Source organism: Crassostrea angulata, chromosome 2 (assembly GCF_025612915.1).
Source record: "Crassostrea angulata isolate pt1a10 chromosome 2, ASM2561291v2, whole genome shotgun sequence".
NCBI classification, from domain to species: Eukaryota; Metazoa; Mollusca; class Bivalvia; order Ostreida; family Ostreidae; genus Magallana; species Magallana angulata.
Genome location: NC_069112.1, coordinates 42,377,816 through 42,398,837, shown reverse-complemented (window position 1 = coordinate 42,398,837; position 21,022 = coordinate 42,377,816). Strand labels below are relative to the sequence as shown.

Sequence of the window (21,022 nt, the reverse complement as noted above, 5' to 3'; positions counted from 1 at the left end):
CACTTCCGTCGCCGGTCTGATGTAAAGGCATGGCTTTCCATCCTTAAGAATACGCACTTCGATTTTACGTACCAGACCATCAGAGTTACTCGGGAATATGCGGTTCACGACACCAACTGGCCAATCAGTACGTGCACTTTCTTTGTCGTGGAGTAAAACAACATCTCCTTCTTTAAGGTTGTCTGTCGAAACTAGCCACTTCTGACGAGGCTGCAGGGTGGAAAGGAACTCGCTTTTCCAGCGCTTTCAGAAGGTATTTGCCATGACCTGGACCATTTTCCACTGACTGCGGTACATGTCTTTCACATCAAGATCTTTAAATTCAGTAGGTACTTCCTGGGTCTTTTGTGTCAGCAGCATCTGCGGTGATAGGATGAATGGTGCTTCAACATCACTGGATACAGGTACTAATGGTCTTGAATTCATTATAGCCATGACCTCTGCCATAAAGGTCGTCAACACCTCATGTGTCAGTTTCCCGTGTTTGGTATCCATAAGCATTGCGTCAAGGATGCGACGCGCAATGCCGATCATCCTTTCCCAACTGCCGCCAAAATGTGATGCATGCGGAGGATTAAACTTCCAGACAATGCGCTTGTCCTCCAGAAATGCCCTCATTCTGCTGTCTTCGACATTCACTATGTTCATGTTTAACTCTGAAGCAGCCCCCACAAAGTTTGTTCCTCTATCTGATCTAAATTCTGAAACTGCACCACGCATTGCAATGAACCGTCTCATGGCGTTAATGAATGAGGAAGAGGTCATTTCCTCAATGACCTCAATGTGGACCGCTCTGCTGTACAGACAAGTGAATAATACAGCCCAGCGTTTTGAATGTGCGCTGCCCCCTCTTGTACGTCTTGTGATGATAGTCCAGGGTCCAAACACATCTACCCCTACAAAGGTGAAGGGTGGTGACTTTGTGAGTCGGTCTTTAGGAAGATCTGCCATCTTCTGATTAAGTGGCTTTCCTCTCATCTTGCGGCACGTAACACAATGATGAATGATAGATGACACTAGGCGTTTCCCTCCAGTAATCCATAGTCCTTCACTCCTTATAGCACCTTCTGTAAGATGACGCCCTTGATGGTAAATTTTCTCATGATGATGGCGAACTAATAGCCGAGCGATATGACTCTGGCCAGGTATCAGGATAGGTGTCTTTTCACAGACAGGTAAGTCACATAAATTGATACGTCCACCAACTCGCAGCAAGCCATCATCTAGGTATGGAGACAAAGCTAGAATTGTGCTGTCTCTTGGCAGTGGTCTACCAGCATGTAATGCATTTATTTCTTTCTGATAAAACTGTTTTTGAGTCTCTTTGATGAATAACAATTTTGAATCTAGACGAGATATTTCATTTCCTTTCTTACTGAGTCTTCTCTTGATAAGTGTTATGGCACGCACTAGACTCGACCAACTCCCAAAGCGGTTAAAGCGAGAAATGCCTAAAGTTGACTTGGATGATATGGTCTTTAGAGTCACTATCTCTGCCCGTATCTCTGTATCTTTATCTGGATCTACCAAAAAGAACTTCTCATTATTGGGATTTCTTAAGTTTCCTCTGAGGAAGTCTGGCCCATTTAACCATAAACTATCACAAAGTTGTTCTGGCAAAAGTCCACGAGTTCCCTGGTCCGCCGGGTTTTCTTCTGTAGCTACATAATTCCACTGATGTGGAGAGGAACTCTTTCGTATCCTGGATACACGGTTGCATACATAAACATAGAACCGTCTGCGTTCATTGGATAGATACCCCAGTACCACTTTGCTGTCAGAGTAATACTTGATGTCCTCTAAAGGAAGGTCGAGCTCCCTAGATAGCATCTCCCCAAGCTCTACAGCTAGGACTGCCGCACAAAGCTCCAATCTTGGAATCGTATGTCCACTTTTTGGTGCAACTTTACATTTCCCAAATACGAAACCTACGGATATCTTCTCTGAAGTCACACCCCGAAGGTAGGCACAGGCACTCACTGCCTTTTCAGAGGCATCACAAAAGATGTGAAGTGTCTTGTGGACGCACATTTGGTATGATACAGAAAGTAGCCACCGTGGAATATGCACACCATTAAGTCTTTTGAGTTGTTCTAACCAAAGTTTCCATGCACCCATGATAGTTGTAGGTAAGGGATCATCCCAACTTTCAATCCCAGTGAAAGCTTGTCTCATGATGAATCGTCCATTTAGAATAATGGGCGCAATGAAGCCGAGTGGATCAAATAAACCATTTACAGTTGACATCAATCCTCTCTTGGTGAATGGCTTCAGCTCCTCCGAGGCTTTGTAGATGAAGGTATCTGTTGCAAGGTCCCAACTCAAACCTAAGCTGTGGTGTATAGGCAGATCATCTCGATCTAGATCAAGCTGTTCCATGGATTTTGCTAGATCTGCAGTTGAAAACTGTTGCATGACTTCTTCACTATTCGATGCAATCTTGTGGAGTTTCAAATTTCCACCTTCCAAGAGTGTCTTCTGTGTTTGCTTTAGAACATTAACTGCTTCACTCACACTGGGAAATGATGCCAAACCATCATCAACGTAAAAATTTCTGGTAACAAACTGTTTCACCACTTCACTACAGTCATCTCTTACACAACGTCGAAGGCCGTATGTGGCAACTGCTGGGGAGGGTCTGTTGCCAAACACATGAACGCACATTCGGTACTCTAGAAGTTCTTGCGCTGGGTCGTTGTTCTGATGCCAGAAGAAACGGAGGTAATCTCGGTGAGGTTCTGCCACACGAAAACAGAAAAACATTTGCTGAATGTCTGCAATCACGGCTATGGGCTCCTTCCTGAATCTCATGAGCACTCCATCAAGACGATTCATTAAGTCTGGTCCCAACATCAACACATCATTCAAGGAAATGCCATCGTGTTTGCAGGAAGAGTCGAATACCACTCGTATTTTGTCCTTCTTCTTAGGGTGGTACACCCCAAATATGGGCAAGTACCAGCACTCCTGTCCGGGTTGAACAGGAGGCGCAATCTCGGCATGACCAGAGTCAAAGATGCCCTGCATGAAACTCACAAAGTGTTCTTGTTTTGTTGTGTTCCGACGAAGGCTCCCTTGAAGCATGAGTGCTCGTTTCAATGCCATTGATCTGTTGTTTGGCAAGATTTCTCTGGTTTCCCGGAAAGGTAGCGGAGCAGTCCAATTTCCGGTTGAATTTTTGGTGAAGGCTTTATCCATCAGTTCAATGAATTGGTTATCTTCAATAGATTGTCCTAAATCATTGTCGTTTGCTTGGCGTCTGAAAATGGGATCATCATCTAATTTGAGTGATATATTGTATTCACATTTGTCAAATACACTAACTCTGCCACTTTGATGCACAGTCGTCTTCAAGACGTTCACACTAGCAGGTGGATGGAGGTTTCCAAGACAAACGTTTCCGATGAGAACCCATCCCAGGGCTAGCTTCTGGGCAAAAGGAGTTCCTCGTGGTCCTGTACGTTGATCTTCAATGTGGTGAGCCTCTGGTAGATCTCGACCAATCAACAGTAGAACTTGTGCTGTTTGGTTAAGCGGAGGAATATCTACCCCACTAAGGTGTGAATGAAATTTAACAACAATATCTGGTGTTGGAATTTCACTTTCCTCCTCTGGAATTTGTTCGCACTCTGTAACCCGTGGCAGCAGTAATCTACAGGAACCATTGTTTGACTCCACCACTAGTCCAGAAGCCTGCCTCCCACTTCGTTGAAAATGTTGTAACTGAAGACATTGGAATATCTAAAGCATCAAACAATTCAGTTCTGGCAAGTGTATGGGTACTCTGATCGTCTATCAATGCGTATACACTCAGTGATTTTTCAGGCTGATTCACGGGATATACTCTGACTAGAATAGTCTTGGAACAAGACCTCCCTGTAAAGTCTTTGCCACACAGTTCTGTACAACATGAACTCAGGTTAGTCCTGGATTCCTCCCCGTCATAATGTGATCTGGGTGTACAGTCTGACTTGTTGGATTCCTCCCCGCCATAATGTGACCTACGTGTAACACCTGGTCTCTTGGTGGACATGTCACTGACGTGTAGTGCTGCAGGATGATTTCTGTTTCCACAAATATCACATTTCACAAATGCACTACAACCTGTATAAGTGTGTGTGGTTGAATCACAACATTTAAAACAGAAGTTGTAGTCTTTCAGAAGTTTCTTACGTTCGTTAAGAGTCAGCTTTTGGAATGTCTTACACTGATTGAGCTTATGCCGGGACACGTGTAAAAAACAGTTGTTTCCCATGTTGATATTGGAATCTTCTTGCGATGTGTTTACAGCTGTTTTCTTCACCTGAACATTGTTTTTCTTAAAAGAGTCTCTGTGTCGGAAATCATTCACAAAGTTTGAACGATTTGAACAGTTGGTACTGGTTTCGCATGTTGCTTGATAATTAAAGCTGGGATCATTCCGGATACGGCTCATTTCAGTCACGAATTGTACAAGGTAGGTAAATGGTGGGTATGTCACCCCGTTTTGTAAATTGTAATTGGTTGCACGTGTCGTCCACTTCTCCTGCAAGTTAATTGGAAGTTTTGCAACAATTGGGCGCATGCCAGTGGACGAATCTAGATATGCAAGGGATCGGTTGAGGGTAGGATCCTCCATCCGCAGCTGCACTTCACTTAACAAATCTGCCAATTCAAATAGTTTCTTGCTGTCCTTACCGGTCAATTTTGGGAATTCTGACAATCTTGATTTTATAGATGATTCAAGTAGGACTGGGCTTCCATATCGGTCATCCAAGCGACTCCACAACTTCTCTAGAGCTTTCTGTGGGTTGTTTAGATTAGCAGTTCGTATGCTCACAGCATGTTTTCTAGAGTCAGGTCCCAGGTAGTGGATCAGTAAATTCAGTTCTTCTCTTGGATTGGCATTCAATTCTTGGGTAAGTACCTCAAAGCTATCCTTCCATGACTGATAAGTTTCAGGACGATCATCAAAGGTGACCAATGACCAACGCAGAAGATCTTTCTTATTCATGTAGTTAGCAAACTCGCTGAGTAATGCAGGTTGTGGTGCTTCCGGCTGTGAAGGTTGCGATGGCTGCGATGATGCTGGTTGTGATGATTTTACTTGTGATAGTTTCGGCTGTGCAGGGCTACTGTGGTTTGTTGGCTGAAAGGTAGGAGCATATGCGTTTAACGAACTTGTGATTGGTGGTCGAGTTGGTTCTGTGGATGGCCTAACTTGATCTTCACGCTTAGTACACGTCTTAGTAGTTGCACCAGTCTTGGTGTCAGTGTGCTGTTGTACACTGAACACATGAGGAACACTTCCTGTTTGTGTGTCGGTATTGTTAGAACGCTGTTGTACACTGAACACAGGAGGAACACTTCCTATTTGTGTGTCGGTATTGTTAGAACGCTGTTGTACACTGAACACAGGAGGAACACTTTATGTTTGTGTGTCGGTGTTGTCATTCTCCATAAGTTGAGAACAAAAGTATTTGGTGAGAATATCACTGTTGTTGTTATCATCACACACGGAGTCTTCATCCCAGAGATCTAATTCCTCTTTCATTCCAAGGTACTCCGCATCGGCTACAGCAGCTTCTTTTCTGACTGACAGAACGTCCATCTTTGCCTTTAACATAGCTTCTTGTTCTGCAAACATAAGTTTTACTTTGGCTGCTTCTCGCTTAGCTCGTTGTCGTCCGAGGAGAGATGCCACACTTGATGACTTGCTTGAAGATCTTGCAGATTTAAAGCTGTTGGATTTTGTTTTTGGTTCGCGAACTCTGTGAACACTATCCATTTTCTTAACAAATTGTTCTACACGTTGAGCATATGTGGCTTTAATGAGCGTAAGACCTGCCTGTTCGCGTGCACTGTCGTCTGTGTTGTGTCTGATGAGGAAGTTCAGAAAATCAGAACTTAAATTTTCATATGTCTTATAGACTTCAAATAAACGTTTTGATAGTAGTTCAATATCTGTTTCCTCACATATAGTTGTGTTAAGTAAACTGTCAAGATCTTTTCCAACTCTTGTTAGTTTTGCTGATAGATGGTCCACTCGAGACTGATAAAACATCAATCCTTTTTCGGACAAGGTTCTGTGTTCTCTTGTTGTCACCCCTTCACATGTGTCTCTAAGCTCTTGCTCTTGCTCCATGGACTGTGGAGTGGACATGGTAGGTGTTAAGTCATCCTCTGTTGGCTGTGACATTATGCTGAATTGCACCAGATTTCTTACTGTAAAGCCTTGTGGTCTGACACTGCTTTATTTCTTGATATGCATACATATAGTATATATACTAGTAGACTAGTAAGAAACTGAAAAATAAAAATAAACATACATTTAGAAAGGTTACAATGTGTTTCTAATCCTTTTATGACATATTTGACAACTGTTCATTTTATAAGTATGAAACATTTATGAGTCAAATCTAGCATGACGTTGACTATAATATTTGCTGTACAACCTTACTGAAAATGTTGCTATACAAAGGTTGCTTTGAGTATACAGAAATTGACTAGATAATTGTTACATGAGTAAGATGATAATACTGACAACAAGTCGTACATAAAATATTCGATTGACTATGTAAGACGCGGGAAACCAAATGTGAACCCTAACTCTGTAGCTAACATCCGTTACTAAATTTAGACTAAGATACAAATCACTGAAATCACGTTATGCACAATTAAACACATTTTACAAAAAAGCTACACCGTTATGACACTCGGAATATAACACAGATCAAAGAAAAACAGTAATAGTGCAAGACTTACTCTATGCGGGACTATAACAGCATAAAATATATGCAAATTGGAGTGGGCGCCATGCCGTGTAGAACATTACAAATACGGAAATGTTACTAAAATGCAAAATGGTAACGGATTCAATCCGGAATTGAAATTTCTGAAAAATAAAGGGGAACAACTCTATGTTGTAACAATACAGACTCAATATACACAGAATATGGACGACGATTATAATGACACAGTGGGTATGCCCGGTATGAACGTAAAAAGACCAAACACTTTACTCGCATTTTTTATCGAAAGCAAGGGCCAATGAATCTTTTAGAATGTATGCGGAGATCCTGGAAATTTTACAGGGGGTTCTGAAGAATAATTTTGTTTTTTGAGGGGGGGGGGGGGGAGGGGGCATGCGCGGATAAGAAAAATTTTCCTGGGGTGGAGGTTGAGTGTCTGACGGTTATTTGAGTTTGCCTGGGGATGTCCGAGGCATATTTTTGTAATTTTATATTGTACATGTAATGGAAAGAAATTTTGCGGGGGTTGGGTGGGGTCTGGAACCCTCACCCTGCTCTTCTAGATTCGCGCATGGGGAAGACCGATTTAACGGTAATTTTAACCATTTTTATTTAATTAATCATTTTCAAAAATTATCGGAATTCCAATATTACCTTTAAACGCAGTTAAAACTTAAAATACGAACCATTTAGTCTCGGTGAGTATTCGGCCAACATGCGTCCGCGTACGAAAGAAATGGCAACATTCAAGAAATTTGGATGGACGATCTGGGTCCTAGGTCGTCCATCCGATTCTTTTTCAGACTAAGAGCTACAGAACTGCACGTAGAGAATGTCAAACTGATTATGTCGATTTATTTTGTCTCAAAGAATCAGTTTTTTTAATCAATAAAGATTTACCTTAAAAAAAAAAAGAAATCGGGCACAATTTTCAATGTTAGCATTTTACAATATAAAGGTCTAATAAAATTTTGAATGAAGTTTCAAGATACTACTCTTCGTTGTTTTATACGAAATATTGCATGGAAAAAAGATTTACATCGCATATATATTACAGAACTAATTTCTTTTCTTTTTTATTTACATCAAAATAAATCCAAGAAAAAATCTAAATATTTTTTTTCCTTTATATTTGTTAATGAAAACGTTGGTCAGCAAGGGCCGGTTCTATGTCGTGCAAGCACCTACTTAATAGATTGTTACACGGATCTACCACGATGACAAATATCGAAAAGGCAATATTGTGGGTGAAGGATGAAAGTGTAGTTGTTTTTTAGGTTTATTTTTGATAATTATATTTATCTGGATCAATTTGGTCTGTTGGTTTGTTTTGTTTATTGAAAAGGGGAATAAAGAAAATGAGTAATTTCCGATATAAAGTCAAGCATATATTTTCATATTATTATTGACTTAAAACATGTTGGAAAAAAGAAATATTGTATCAAGCAGTTAGTTATTATGCGCAGATCATGCAATCCTCTATGGTTTTCACAATTGCATGTATCAGTTACTACACGTATTTGCTTACGGAGAAATAAATTTCCAAAGAGATGATATAGTTATCAGTTAAGTTCCAGATTGTCTTCTGCACATGCAAGCACGTGTGTAATCCTGATTTTAAAATAGGTATAATGGCCGGGGGGGGGGGGGGTCATCGCAACAAAATTGTGTATTAGCGTACTAGAGTGTACATTGTTAATTAATAATTGATGTTGAATTGTTATGAACAAACAAAATCATAAATTTATAATAACATACACTAAAATGCCAGGGAGTTCTGCTGGACGCGATTTCATTTGTCTTCAATTAATAGGGTGTAAGGATGCCCGCCTACTTAATACATATGCTCACGCCTCAACCGATTAAAAATGACTGTATTTTGGATTTATAAATCGTTCTAAAACATTCGATCTGATATATCGTTGTTAACAAATTCAAAACTTTGAACGTTATACCTACCCCGACCCTCACGGAAAAATCCATTCAGATCAATGGAAATTTCATTTACAAGACTCCGCGCCAGAATCAGAATGTCTTATTCATTAATTTTTTCGTAGTTAAAGTGGACGAGTCCAAAATAGGAATAGAATAGGAATACCATGTGAACATATGCCGTGAATGCAGTTTACTTTGCGTCTATTTTCTTATTTTGAGAGTCCTTTTTATCATGTTTATCATGGCTTGAAAATGACGGAAGACCCTTGAATGTTGTTATCTTTATGCAGGCACGTAGCATCCTTTTTGAAAGTGGTGGAGGGGGGGGGGGGGGGGGGGGGCAGACTCATCCAAAAAATCTTGACAAGCAAAAAAAAAGAAAAAAAAAGAAGACTTTCCCAAAATCTTCAAAATCCTAATCCGGAAAAATTAGTTGCTGTGAGAAAAAGTGTGGGGAAGGGGGGGGGGGGGCACCCACAAGCTTGAATTAATAATTGCCTGACGATGCATCTTTAATGTGTCAACATTTATATTCATAATTGATGAAAACGTTATATGGGATGTAATAAGCAACAATGAGCAAGAGTGTTCAATTAAAAGGGCTTTTCACATTGCACGTGTGTAATCCTGATTTAAAAATAGATTGCCATATTTGAAAGGTCAAAAAAAAAAAAGAGGGAGGTGTCATCGCAACAAGATGATACACATTGTCTAAGTAGTACAATGTAAGTAATAGTTGGTGTTGGATTATCATCATTAACAAAGAATCATCAGTTTGGATTAATTAAAACAAATATAAATTCATATAATTGGAATATTTACTGGAGGGGCTACGTACAAGTAATTCGCCGAAGTGGGGTACGTGTGACCCGATTTTCGATCAATTGGGCGATTTCATTCATCTGGAAAAGGGTTTCACTCACGTGTACAAATGTAAATGTACATCAAACAATTGCTAGTCAATTAAGTGTGTATGTTAATTGGATAGATTTCTTCTAAAAAAACATTCAATCCAAAGTATAATATATGTAGTTATTAGTTGACACCTTCCCAATGGATCTATGCCGATGGATCTATCTGAGATCTCAGCTGTTGCGTGAATGGTAAAGAAAGACTTCGCGCCATAATACGTCTCATTCATAATTTTGGCTCGCCGATTAGTGGGCGAGTCCAAGTTAGGCAAGAGCACATGATGTGTAGATGGTCTTACCCACTCTATTTTCTTAACTGGTCATATAATAAGTAGAGATATCATGGATCTTTCACTTTTGTCGGAGCATGTAATAAATGGAACCAAAAAATAAAGTAATTCTAACTGAATTAAATTGAAGTTAAAATGTAAATACCCCCTCCCACCTACGGATTAGGATTTTCAAAATTCCCCATTTTTTAAATTCCTTGTCAAGATTTTTTTTTTGATAAAGCTGCCCACCTACCCCCCCCCCCCCCACACACACACACACACTTTCAAATAACGATGATACATGTACGTGTTTGAACATCCTTTCCTATATGGTTAGAAATAACAAAATGTCTTTGATTTTGCATCTAATATATAACAAATTCAATTTTCAACTTGGCTGTTTGAGATTATTCGATACATGTACATTCCTAAAATGATTTAAAATAATGAAATGATTTAATTTCCAGTGATATACAGGTACATGCACTCGATCGAAGAAAAAGATTGAAATTGCTTCTAAACTCTGCACATTCAGTTTAATAATTTATGATCCGCAGCGAAAATTAAATATCATTTCTTATAAGATAGCCTAATTGATACATGCATGCTTCCATTGAATAAATTTTGGTAGTCAGGCAAGCTTTTTGGAAAGCTATTGCTTGTATAATTTTAAGGTCAGACCACAGGGGCTCGTCACGAAGTTTTTTCAATCTTTTATATATACCACCTCTATACTATAAAATACACAAGGGAGGAATCAAAACTCGAAAAAATCGCTACCTCCCGATTTCGGTCGCCTCGTATTAATTCTTCTCGGACGTTAAACCCTGCACTCTAGGTATCATTAGATCGGGAAAGGACCATAGTTTTTAGGAATACCTGCAAAATTTAAACATCGGCAACAATTTTAGAAGTTTTCACGCATTTTCTTCCAGTTTACTCTCCGGTGACACTTTTTTCGATCAGATGTCGCGCTCTCATTGGTCAATTCAATGTTGCTCAAGATAACTCGTACGCGGACTTGTATTTTAGAAGGATTTTCAAACGATATTCAAACTTGCTTTGATGCTAGAAATACATAGTCACGTCCTACCGAATGTCCGAAGTATGGTTAAAATATTTCTACATAAATATGAAAATTAATACATATACTCACCACGTAATAAGAACTTCTTCACTCATCATTTGAATATCCCTCTAAAATACGAGTCAACGTACGATTTATCTTGATCAACAAAATTAACCAATGAGAGCGCATGAATAAATTTGGTGCGCGACATCTGATCGAAGAAAGTGTCACCGGAGAGTAAACTGGAAGAAAATGCGTGAAAACTTCTAAAATTGTTGCCGATGTTTAAATTTTGCAGGTATTCCTAAAAACTATGGTCCTTTCCCGATCTAATGATACCTAGAGTGCAGGGTTTAACGTCCGAGAAGAATTAATACGAGGCGACCGAAATCGGGAGGTAGCGATTTTTTCGAGTTTTGATTCCTCCCTTGTGTATTTTATAGTATAGAGGTGGTATATATAAAAGATTGAAAAAACTTCGTGACGAGTCCCTGTGGTCAGACGCGACCTTCATGTATCTTCCATTTTTTCCTATCTCCACAATGTGAATTAAGATCTCCACTTTGTTATTTGATAATTAAATTTTTATGTAATATGATTTTTTTGGTTTGAATATAAAGTGTTCAAATTAAAATATATAGTATGACTTAACTTATAAGCATTCAAATGCATTTTGCGTGCTATTTTAAGGAAGGTCGAAATATTCTAGCTCCAAAACGAGCCTGGTAATGTACTCTAAATTTTTTGGAATTTTAATGAATTTATGAACAGCGGCAAATTCTAAGGTAATGTTAGCTGCAAGTCTGTATAGCCCTTGTATGAAAAATTTCGGATGGTACTCAATTTTTCCAGACGGAGAGCTACATATATGCAGCTAAGGTAACTAATAATGCTTCCGATGAAATACTTTGTTTAGTAATGCAAGGTTTTAAGAGAGCAATACTTATTTCTTAAAAAAATAACACCCTAATACTTCGCATTTCATTCGCTGTTTGTAGAACAAGCAGAACCAGTATCAGTTCGATCCCTACCGTATGTACATTGTTCGAATTTAATAGCCCTTGCATTGCCTTGCTTTGCATGTACAAAATATCTTAAAAATTCAATACTGAAAGTTTTTATCTATATGGCTATTAATCTATATGTACATGTACACATAGCGTACACATGTGATTCAAAATACCCCAAACGGAAAAATTCACTTATTGAGTCTACATTTTATAGAATTTGCAAAAAATACATTGCGGGTCTAAATGTTTGTTAATGTGTCAATCTATCAATATACAGTTTGTTAATTATTTTCGATTGCTAAGGCTACATCGTTTTTGATGAACATTGAACAACATTTTTTCCATGCCATTATTTCCACGGAAGATAGCGAGTACAATTATAAAGCACAATTTATTTAATTATCTCTTTAATAATGTGTACTAGTATGTAATAAATAATTTATAAATTGCTGCCGAAGGTTGTTTGGTATTTTCGTTTGTAGATGCATTGCAAGTAAAAAACGTGAAACGCGGGGCAAGTCATAATTAATATCCCTAATAACCGTCCTAAAAAATAGCGGCTTTGGATTCAAATATTATCGTATACGAATATTAAGTTCACTTTTTAAAATCATCTCCACGATGATAATATTATATCCATCGGAAATCAGTATTTTGTTTTGCTTTAAAAGAAATGTTCTATCGGGAGCAATCCCGCGTTCGTTTAAATTGCCAGCGTACATTTGTCATGTCAGTAATACACATTGTGCTTTATATGACGGCCGTGTATACGTACTGTAGAAAAGTTGAGTTTAATTACCATGCATTGGAACCATTTTATTAACACATCTCCCAGTACTGAAACAATTCAAAATGTCTCTGTTACAGTAACACAGTGGGGCGTTAAACATGTGTACGTCCAGCTCTACAAGCATATGCACTGTCGTCAAGGCGACGGCCTGAATACAGCTAGCGACTCTTCTATCGATCGGTTACCTGAGTCTCGTAATGCATCTAAATATAGAAAGGGGCACAGTTATGAAACAAACAACAAAAATAAGGTCAAAGACGTTCATCTTTATGAAATGAATATGTACATATGAATAAAAACATTTGGGAATTTTATGTAGAATTATTTTTGCACGCTGCATGTATCAGTTAGTGCATTACAAAAAGCCCTTTCATAACCTCCTAAACGTGCGCACCCCCACAAAAATGGACCGAACTGACAACAATTGTTTCTGCAAATACTGGCTATAAATTACGAAAACATTAAATTGAATACCACGGAAGGATTCAAAATTAATTTCTTTACAACTTTGCTTCAATAATGCATTAGAAATTTTCATTCCTTTACAAGTTATTGACAAGAAACTTTTGACGCATCTAATTCCCTAATTATAGGGGCCAGCCCCTTTTTCTGTATACCGAATGAAAGGTCTTGGTACGACCAAGATCTTTTAAAATACATGTTATAAAAAAATTTTATCAGGTAGAAAACTAACACGGAAAATACGCGAATTTTTTTGAATTTTTTTCTTACCTTTGGTTCAACATCAATACCACCCCTTTTATTTGCATTTTAATAATAAATAAAATATATCTCGCACAAATTCAATGTATTAGCTTCCAAACCAGCCCATCTTTGAGACTCTGCCAGTCATCGTTATAGCTAAACCCCCCTGGACAAAAGAAGTCGTTAAATTTTACTAAAAGGGGAATAACTCAAAACCGGATGGGGATTTTCCTCAACTAAAATATGCAACGACAACATCACGCGGCATGTTATCAGTCCTGAAAATTTCAAAACAATCGGTGAACAAACGAGCGAGATATTAAGGATCAAAGTTGGCGTCTAGAAGAAAAAAAAATAATAAGAAATTTGAAAATTTTTCAGAATAATAGTAAGGTCTTCCGTTGGAAACGGAAGACCTTAATAAACCAATTGAAAACGAGTCAAAGTTTTCTAATTCAGTTCTGAAAGTAAAAGGAAATTTAAATCTAAAACATATCAGGCTTTAAATATACATTGTTATACCTTACTTCAGTTTTCTGGGATAAAATTGAAAAAAAAAAAAAGTACGCTTTAGCGCATGCAATGACATTAAAATTTTATGAATAAAACTGAAGTAAGGTATAAGCCCCCCACCCTCCTCACCCTAAGGGCTCATGCTTACTTCAGGTGTCGGGTCCTAGTAAGTTTCATGGAAGAGTGTGGCTGATTGATGTCCTTTTCTTCACACCAAATTTTTAATTATTTGTAAATTAGCATAATATTTGAAAATCTGATCCAGTCACAGTTTTTTTTCCTTTTCCAGTGAAATGCGTTGACCCTGGTTTCTCCTGTTTTTTGATGTTACAAACATTGCTCCCTCCTTCACAACTAGAGCTTATCAGGTTTGCTAACTCCTGTTTTCTTTAATTATTAAAGTATTATTGAAAAACGTGCCCACACACCCCAAGTATCCACCCCATTGGCCCCTAATCAATTTTAAATAGATATAATAAATCCCACTTTTGTGCGAACATTACATGTATGTAGTCCTACATGTAGATAAATAATAACAATGCCACCTTGCGACATGACTTATTGTAAGAAGAAATGCATTAATTAGGAAAATATATGTAAATTTAAAAGAACAAATTAAATATATGACACAAGTTTTCTTACCACCACCAGAAAGTCAACACAAATAAAAATGATAATTTAGATTCATTTAGTGAAATTCATTTTTATGTAAGCATACATAAACGATCCGTATACATCATGACACTTAGCTGAATATCTATCAATCTGTAAACTGCTCTGATGAACAATTCCAGCTGCATGTCGTATGTCAACACATAGTAGTAGATACCCGTAATTGTTTTTTTTTTCAAATACTACAATATTAGTGCAAGACAGAGAGAGAGAGAGAGAGAGAGAGAGAGAGAGAGAGAGAGAGTTACAAAGAGAAATATTTATAATATCTGTGCTACATGTATCGATACAGTTGCGTGTATGTATTGCAATACTCCTTCTGTTTGATTTGCTACAATGTAATTTAACAAGTTTATATTTAAATTGCAATCATTGTACCATAAAAAAAATGAATTGTATTTAAAGATAGTAAATTATCATCTTTGTATCAAATTTAGCAAGATTCGTGGCTTTAGTACAAGGGTTTGGGGTCAACTACTCTAAATTTTAACTAATTACATGTAGTTTGAAAACGAACGATATTTTAATAAATTACTTACTTACTCCATTTTTGTAATGCAATTAAATCCATTTAATTACTTTGAGACATGTAATTAAATACATATTAATTACCTTATAGTTTTTTGTTTTTTTTTGCTTTTTTTTATTAATTTTAAGAATGAAAACATTTATAAACAGCATCGAGATACACTTATATACACGGTAATACATTTGAAGGTTTGCTTTCAATTTGACCACCATTTCTTGATTTTGCTATAATATTTCAAGACACGTAATTTTAAATGAACAATAAATTCAACCAGTATCATTAGGTTCAAGTTTTATTCGGAAGTTAACTTTTCTCAAGTAATTGTTTATTCAATATCTTTATAATTGTGTATTACACATTATGTATACGGGTTCATAGCTGAACATAATTAGGCCTTTACGCAATGTCTAAGGTACTTTGAAATACCGTATAAACATATGAAACATTTTTAGACATGTTTTTATTGCAACAACACAAACCGATCTCAAACAGGTATGCCAACGACATATTATTATAAGACACCTTTTCTTCATCCTCTAACTAAAAACAATAAATTAGGTGTAATCTAAAATTGATTTAAGAAATGTTCACAAATTATATTTTTAGAATGTATTTAAATACATTCAATTTATTGTTATTAAAGGCAAAATCAATTACCATGTAGTATCAATTATATCAAAAATGTATTATTTATGCTTAATTAGTTTGTTTTTCAAGTACATGTAACCCATCCCTGATATATACGTCAATATTTCCTTATTTTTATTTCAAAAACATTTCACATACTTCACATATTGAAATCGTTTACTTCTAATACACGATAAACAAGGAAACACTTTAAGTTTATGGAAAACAGAAAAGAGAAAACCCTCCGGAAATATATGAATAATTTATAATGTTTCCATACAAATTACAGCAGGAAATTGTTCTATTTAGTTATTGCAAGCAATTTGATCATAGCCTGACCTTTATACATCACGGAATTTAATAATTAAGTGGTTGCAATTGTGTCATAAGTAATTAATCTCTCTCTCTCTCTCTCTCTCTCTCTCTCTCTCTCTCTCTCTGCTTGCAGACCTTCTAAATATATTCTATTGTTAAGTTTAATGCGATATCCAATTCTCTTTCTCTCTCTCTCTCTCTCTCTCTCTCTCTCTCTCTCTGCTTGCAGACCTAAATATATTCTATTGTTAAGTTTAGTGCGATATCTAATTCTCTCTCTCTCTCTATCTCTCTCTCTCTCTCTCCCCTTGCAGACCTTCTAAATATATTCTATTGTTAAGTTTAGTGCGATATCTAATTCTCTCTCTCTCTCTCTCTCTCTCTGCTTGCAGACCTTCTACATATATTCTATTGTTAAGTTTAGTGCGATATCTAATTCTCTCTCTCTCTCTCTCTCTCTCTCTCTCTCTCTCTCTGACCTTCTAAATATATTCTATTGTTAAGTTTAGTGCGATATCTAATTCTCTCTCTCTCTCTCTCTCTCTCTCTCTCTCTCTCTCTCTCTCTGCTTGCAGGCCTTCTAAATATATTCTATTGTTAAGAATACCAAAACTATTACCCCTTTATCCCTTTAATTTTTATAGAGGAAGAAATAAATAATATTGCATCTTCTATCTAATAGTTCTAATTACTTTTTTTTCACATATGGACCTTATGTGCGACATGTTACATGTAAATACGTTTGTTTGTCTAATATTTGCACTTTTATATTGTTGTTATACGTGCATTATCTTTATAAATGTATTGTATTGACCATTATAATTGATGTTCTGAATCCATATGTACTGCATTAAGCTGGTAAATTGTTGCGTCTAAGTAACAAATGAAAACGACGTAAAATTAACGTCCACACAGATGAAATCTACTGTGCAAACTTATATATTTGCTGTGAGGAGAGCGGCGAACATCAAGAACTACATGTCGCTATTTACAGAATCGTTTTGATTTTTCTGTTTACGCACTATATTTCCAAGGTAAGCATTTTAAAAGCTAAGAAAATCAGCCAGTGGAATATAAATTTCATGTTACAAGAGACTAGTACAGTACACAATCTATAAAAATACAAAAATATAAATACTGTCAATAATAATATGCAAATGTACCTATATATTTATAACTGTATGTGAGGAGACAAGTGTGTAGCAATGTACACGTATACAATGGGACGGTGCGCAGTTTTTCTTAAAAAACTTACCGGTTTCATAATTTCTTTTAACTTCTCTAACACGGATTGTCTAGTAATTCCTTCCCAGAATTCCAATTTATGCGATCGCATTTGAGGATTCTGGACAATTTAATGAATCAGCCCGCAGGCTGACTAATCATTGCGTAGCAGACATTGCAATGATGTACGTAAGCTCTGTACATTAGATTCACAATAGCCCGTGCAGTCATGTGCGTAAACCCCCGAAAATGGTTCCCCAACCAGTTCAAATGATTTATATTTCTGCTCATAAGGGACAGTTTTTCGATGCACCGGGAGAGAAGCCTAACGACAATAAAGCGCTGAGCTATGCTTAGCGCTTTAAAAAACTCACACACAAAAAACACAAAAAAACACAACAACAAATGAACAAAACAAAAACATACCAAACAAACAAACCAACCAACAAAGAACAGTTCTTAAAACTAATGAGCAGGTAACTGCATGTTTACCTTCAGTAAGGATTTCGGGTCAGAATATATGATTTGACCTTATATGTATTCATAGCTTAGTTTGATCAAAACTGATAATTCTTTGATGATGATGGTAACCCAACACCAATTATTACTTGTATCTTACCGTAATAGACAATATTTACTTTCACTTCTTTTCCCCAATAACCAAAAGTAGCTTCATCAAATTACATTATGAAAATATAATTGTGTTTTTAGAATAATATGTAGACCGTTGGACCGAGCGCAGATTTAACACAGTGCAGTTGGATTGTTGAAGAGCAAACTTTATTTGGAATGCACAGTGTAGGATCCGCCTAGTTGCCTACTCAAATCATAAGCCAAAGTTGAACTAAACGTCGCTTGCTCAGGTAACATCCTGACGTCATGATTCAAACGTAAAACATACACGTTTTGTCTATGGAAATAGCCGAAGAGAGTAACGTTATTCCGAACTTTTTTTTAATTCTTCTTTCATTCTTAATCAATTTAATTCATATAAATGCTGCGGTAATAAAATTGAATACTTTATTCAGTATTTAAATTATCAGTTACTTGATGTTATTTTTCTTTTTCCATCTGATAATTTGATAAGACATACATACAATAAGTCGAGTTTTTTTTTATTGAAGCACTGTTGGCACTTATCTGGTGTCCTCTTTTATTTCTTTTAATTCAAATTACCTTCTATTGAAACACTGGAACATTTTAATCGATTTTAGGGGCAATAAACATCGATAAGTACCAGTCAATCAATGATCGAACTAACTTTTAAAAAACAAATTGGCTGCCAATATGGCGGCCCCCAGGGTTGGAAGAATTTTTTTTGGCCTCAGTACCCCTGATTCAACTTTCATTTTTCATTAATGTTCTTACATATATGTGTTACCATTGATCCTTGCTTTGCGAGGCGGGCTTTGCCTGCCTCTCGATGCGCTGGTTATAAAACGCTGTGCACTATTTTTGTTAACATAATTCGACTTTTCCAATGGTTCTTCCGTTAATTGTGCAATACTCGTTGAATAAGGCTGATATTTTTTTTTCTTAGATCATACTAGTGGAAGAGGAATACATGTTAAAAAAGTAAATATAAGCATTGTTATTGTTAGTGCGCATTATTATATTTGTCTACACACACCGTTGCCAATATGAGACCACATCTTTCAAAAATACTGATTCAATGCTTAAATATGTAGCAACGTGTTGCCCTCATTTATTGTAAGTGTATTGTCAGTAGACCAGATAAAAGAATAGGCCGAATTGTCTTCTATGGTAAATTGGGTCTGACATCCTCATGCTTATTTCGTACAGTCCGTGATCTTCCTTTGGTCGCTATATCTTTTGACAAATCGATAAATGGGGCGTGTATAATTCAGTCTGGGTGTTTCTATAGAGCTAAAAATAGAGGGAATCACACTCGGCAGATGTAAATATATTACACCATTGAATTCATTCCGTTTTATCATAGTCACTATACTATATCTCTGAGTATGACTATTCATGTTGGGGTTTTTTTTGTCATGCTAACAACATTTTTTTAATTATATATATATATTGTACATGTATTCCATTTTGAGCATACGAAATTAAAAAAATATTCGTTCATTATAAGGAGGATTTTTTCTTACGACTTATGACTAAAGATAGCACTTATTCTTTTCAATGCATATGGTTCATCCAGTGACCTCTTGTGTTTTTTCAAACCGTAAATAAATAGGTGAAATAACTCCAAAAAATCATACCCCTCTCAAAATTTTGTTTCGAAATATATTACAACCTTCTATTTAGGATTCAAGATATTTCAGACAAAATGTTCGTGAGTTTTTTTTAATGCGTGTGTTGATGAGGCTTATACTTATAAAATGCACGTCCTGTTAATGTTTTCAAATTTAAAGCAACACCGTGTCTATGTGGGTTTCTTTATTAAAAAAACTCTTAAAGAGGGCGAATTACACGCTGCTCAAAAGTGTACTAGAATATCGATCAATTGTTATTATAACTACACAATAAATAAAACACTTTGTTTTATATTCAGTGGGTCATAAAGAAACATTTATCAAAGACGAAAATGACTTACATAGATATCAAGAGACAAAAAAAATACACACGAAAAATACTATATGTGAGTTATATGAATTTATTGGCGATAATGGTTACAGCTGCTTGATATTAAAATGAAAACAGAATACAAGGTTAACCCAGGGACCAGCTGCTTTCGAAAACAATTATACCATATTAATCAATTCTTAAACATTTTATATAAACCCATAATAATTTCATGTGGTTTTTTTTTATTCATTTTAGAAGGAATAAATAAGAAACACATGTGTTTGTTAGTTATGTGTTTGGATTTTGTACATGTTTTGAGATTTAAGAGGCTCTCGAAATAGACACTTGAAAATGTTCAATTATTTATCTTGTTAAACTTGGTATGGTTTTTATCTGGTTGTAAGTGTGCTTCATAAAATTAATCTAATTTGTTTTAAAAAAGTACTTGACTTAAACAATGTATCATATTTTGCTATATTTGAAGGGAAATGCCAATTAATTTCAAACTTTGACTCATTAAACAATTGTTTTAAGGAAATGAGCATTTATTTTTAATATGTAGGTTTAAGTTTGTAAATAAACTCCTCTAAATGTTTTTTGAAGTGTCCTCGAACTTTGAGTCTTAATTAAGGTTTGGTGCAATTTGTTTAAAAGACGCACATAAAAAAATTGGCACTAATAAATAACGAAGTAAACCTAGTGATTACATGTATATCGTATTAAAGGTATGAACTGGGTATATTCAAGAGTACCATCATCCACAAACCACATTAAATATCGAACAACCTTGGAACTGCAAAATAGCATGTCCGATAACTTCATTTCATTTTATTTAAAAAAAGAAAGAAAGAAAAAAAAGAAGAAAAAAAAAAACTTGTAAGATACGTTACTCTATAATTTAGCATCTACTTATAAAAGTAATCTTTACATATTGTTCATCGACTGTTTGTTATCCTGTCGAATCCAGTCATAAACACATTGTCACAATTTTGTTTCCATCGTTTCTTTTAAAATCAAAGTTTTTTTTAGCTTCTAATAAAAAAATGTCAACTCATCGTAAGAGCCTCGACCTTATCATTTTCTTATTAACGAGGCCGAGTACAGAACGAGTACGCACGCTTTCGCGCAGGGTTTCATTTGTATTGTGACGTCATCTTGTTTGCTTTGTTGACGCCATG

General features: G+C 36.2%; 2 protein-coding genes across 2 annotated transcripts; both read right to left on the bottom strand.

Annotated features, from left to right (window-relative positions):
• Positions 1 to 246: 246 nt before the first annotated feature.
• Positions 247 to 4,993, bottom strand: LOC128174354 (uncharacterized). Its single transcript, XM_052839922.1, has 2 exons — positions 3,845 to 4,993; positions 247 to 3,723 (listed from the first exon to the last, which is right to left on the bottom strand). Exons 1-2 carry the CDS (start codon positions 4,991 to 4,993, stop codon positions 247 to 249), a joined length of 4,626 nt encoding a protein of 1,541 aa, XP_052695882.1.
• A 414-nt stretch (positions 4,994 to 5,407) lies between these two features.
• On the bottom strand, positions 5,408 to 6,899 carry LOC128174353 (uncharacterized). The gene is made up of 2 exons (XM_052839920.1): positions 6,745 to 6,899; positions 5,408 to 6,285 (listed from the first exon to the last, which is right to left on the bottom strand). Exon 2 carries the CDS (start codon positions 6,176 to 6,178, stop codon positions 5,408 to 5,410), a length of 771 nt encoding a protein of 256 aa, XP_052695880.1. The 5' UTR covers positions 6,179 to 6,285; positions 6,745 to 6,899.
• Between the last annotated feature and the right edge of the window lie 14,123 nt (positions 6,900 to 21,022).

What these genes read in the sequence shown, in the direction of transcription:
- LOC128174353 (XM_052839920.1), bottom strand. Translation starts at nt 6,178, where the DNA reads ATGTCACAGCCAACAGAGGATGACTTAACACCTACCATGTCCACTCCA.
- LOC128174354 (XM_052839922.1), bottom strand. Translation starts at nt 4,993, where the DNA reads ATGAATAAGAAAGATCTTCTGCGTTGGTCATTGGTCACCTTTGATGAT. An exon ending in CCAAGACTATTCTAGTCAGA is followed by an intron (nt 3,724 to 3,844) that starts GTATATCCCGTG and finishes CAATGTCTTCAG; the next exon opens with TTACAACATTTTCAACGAAG.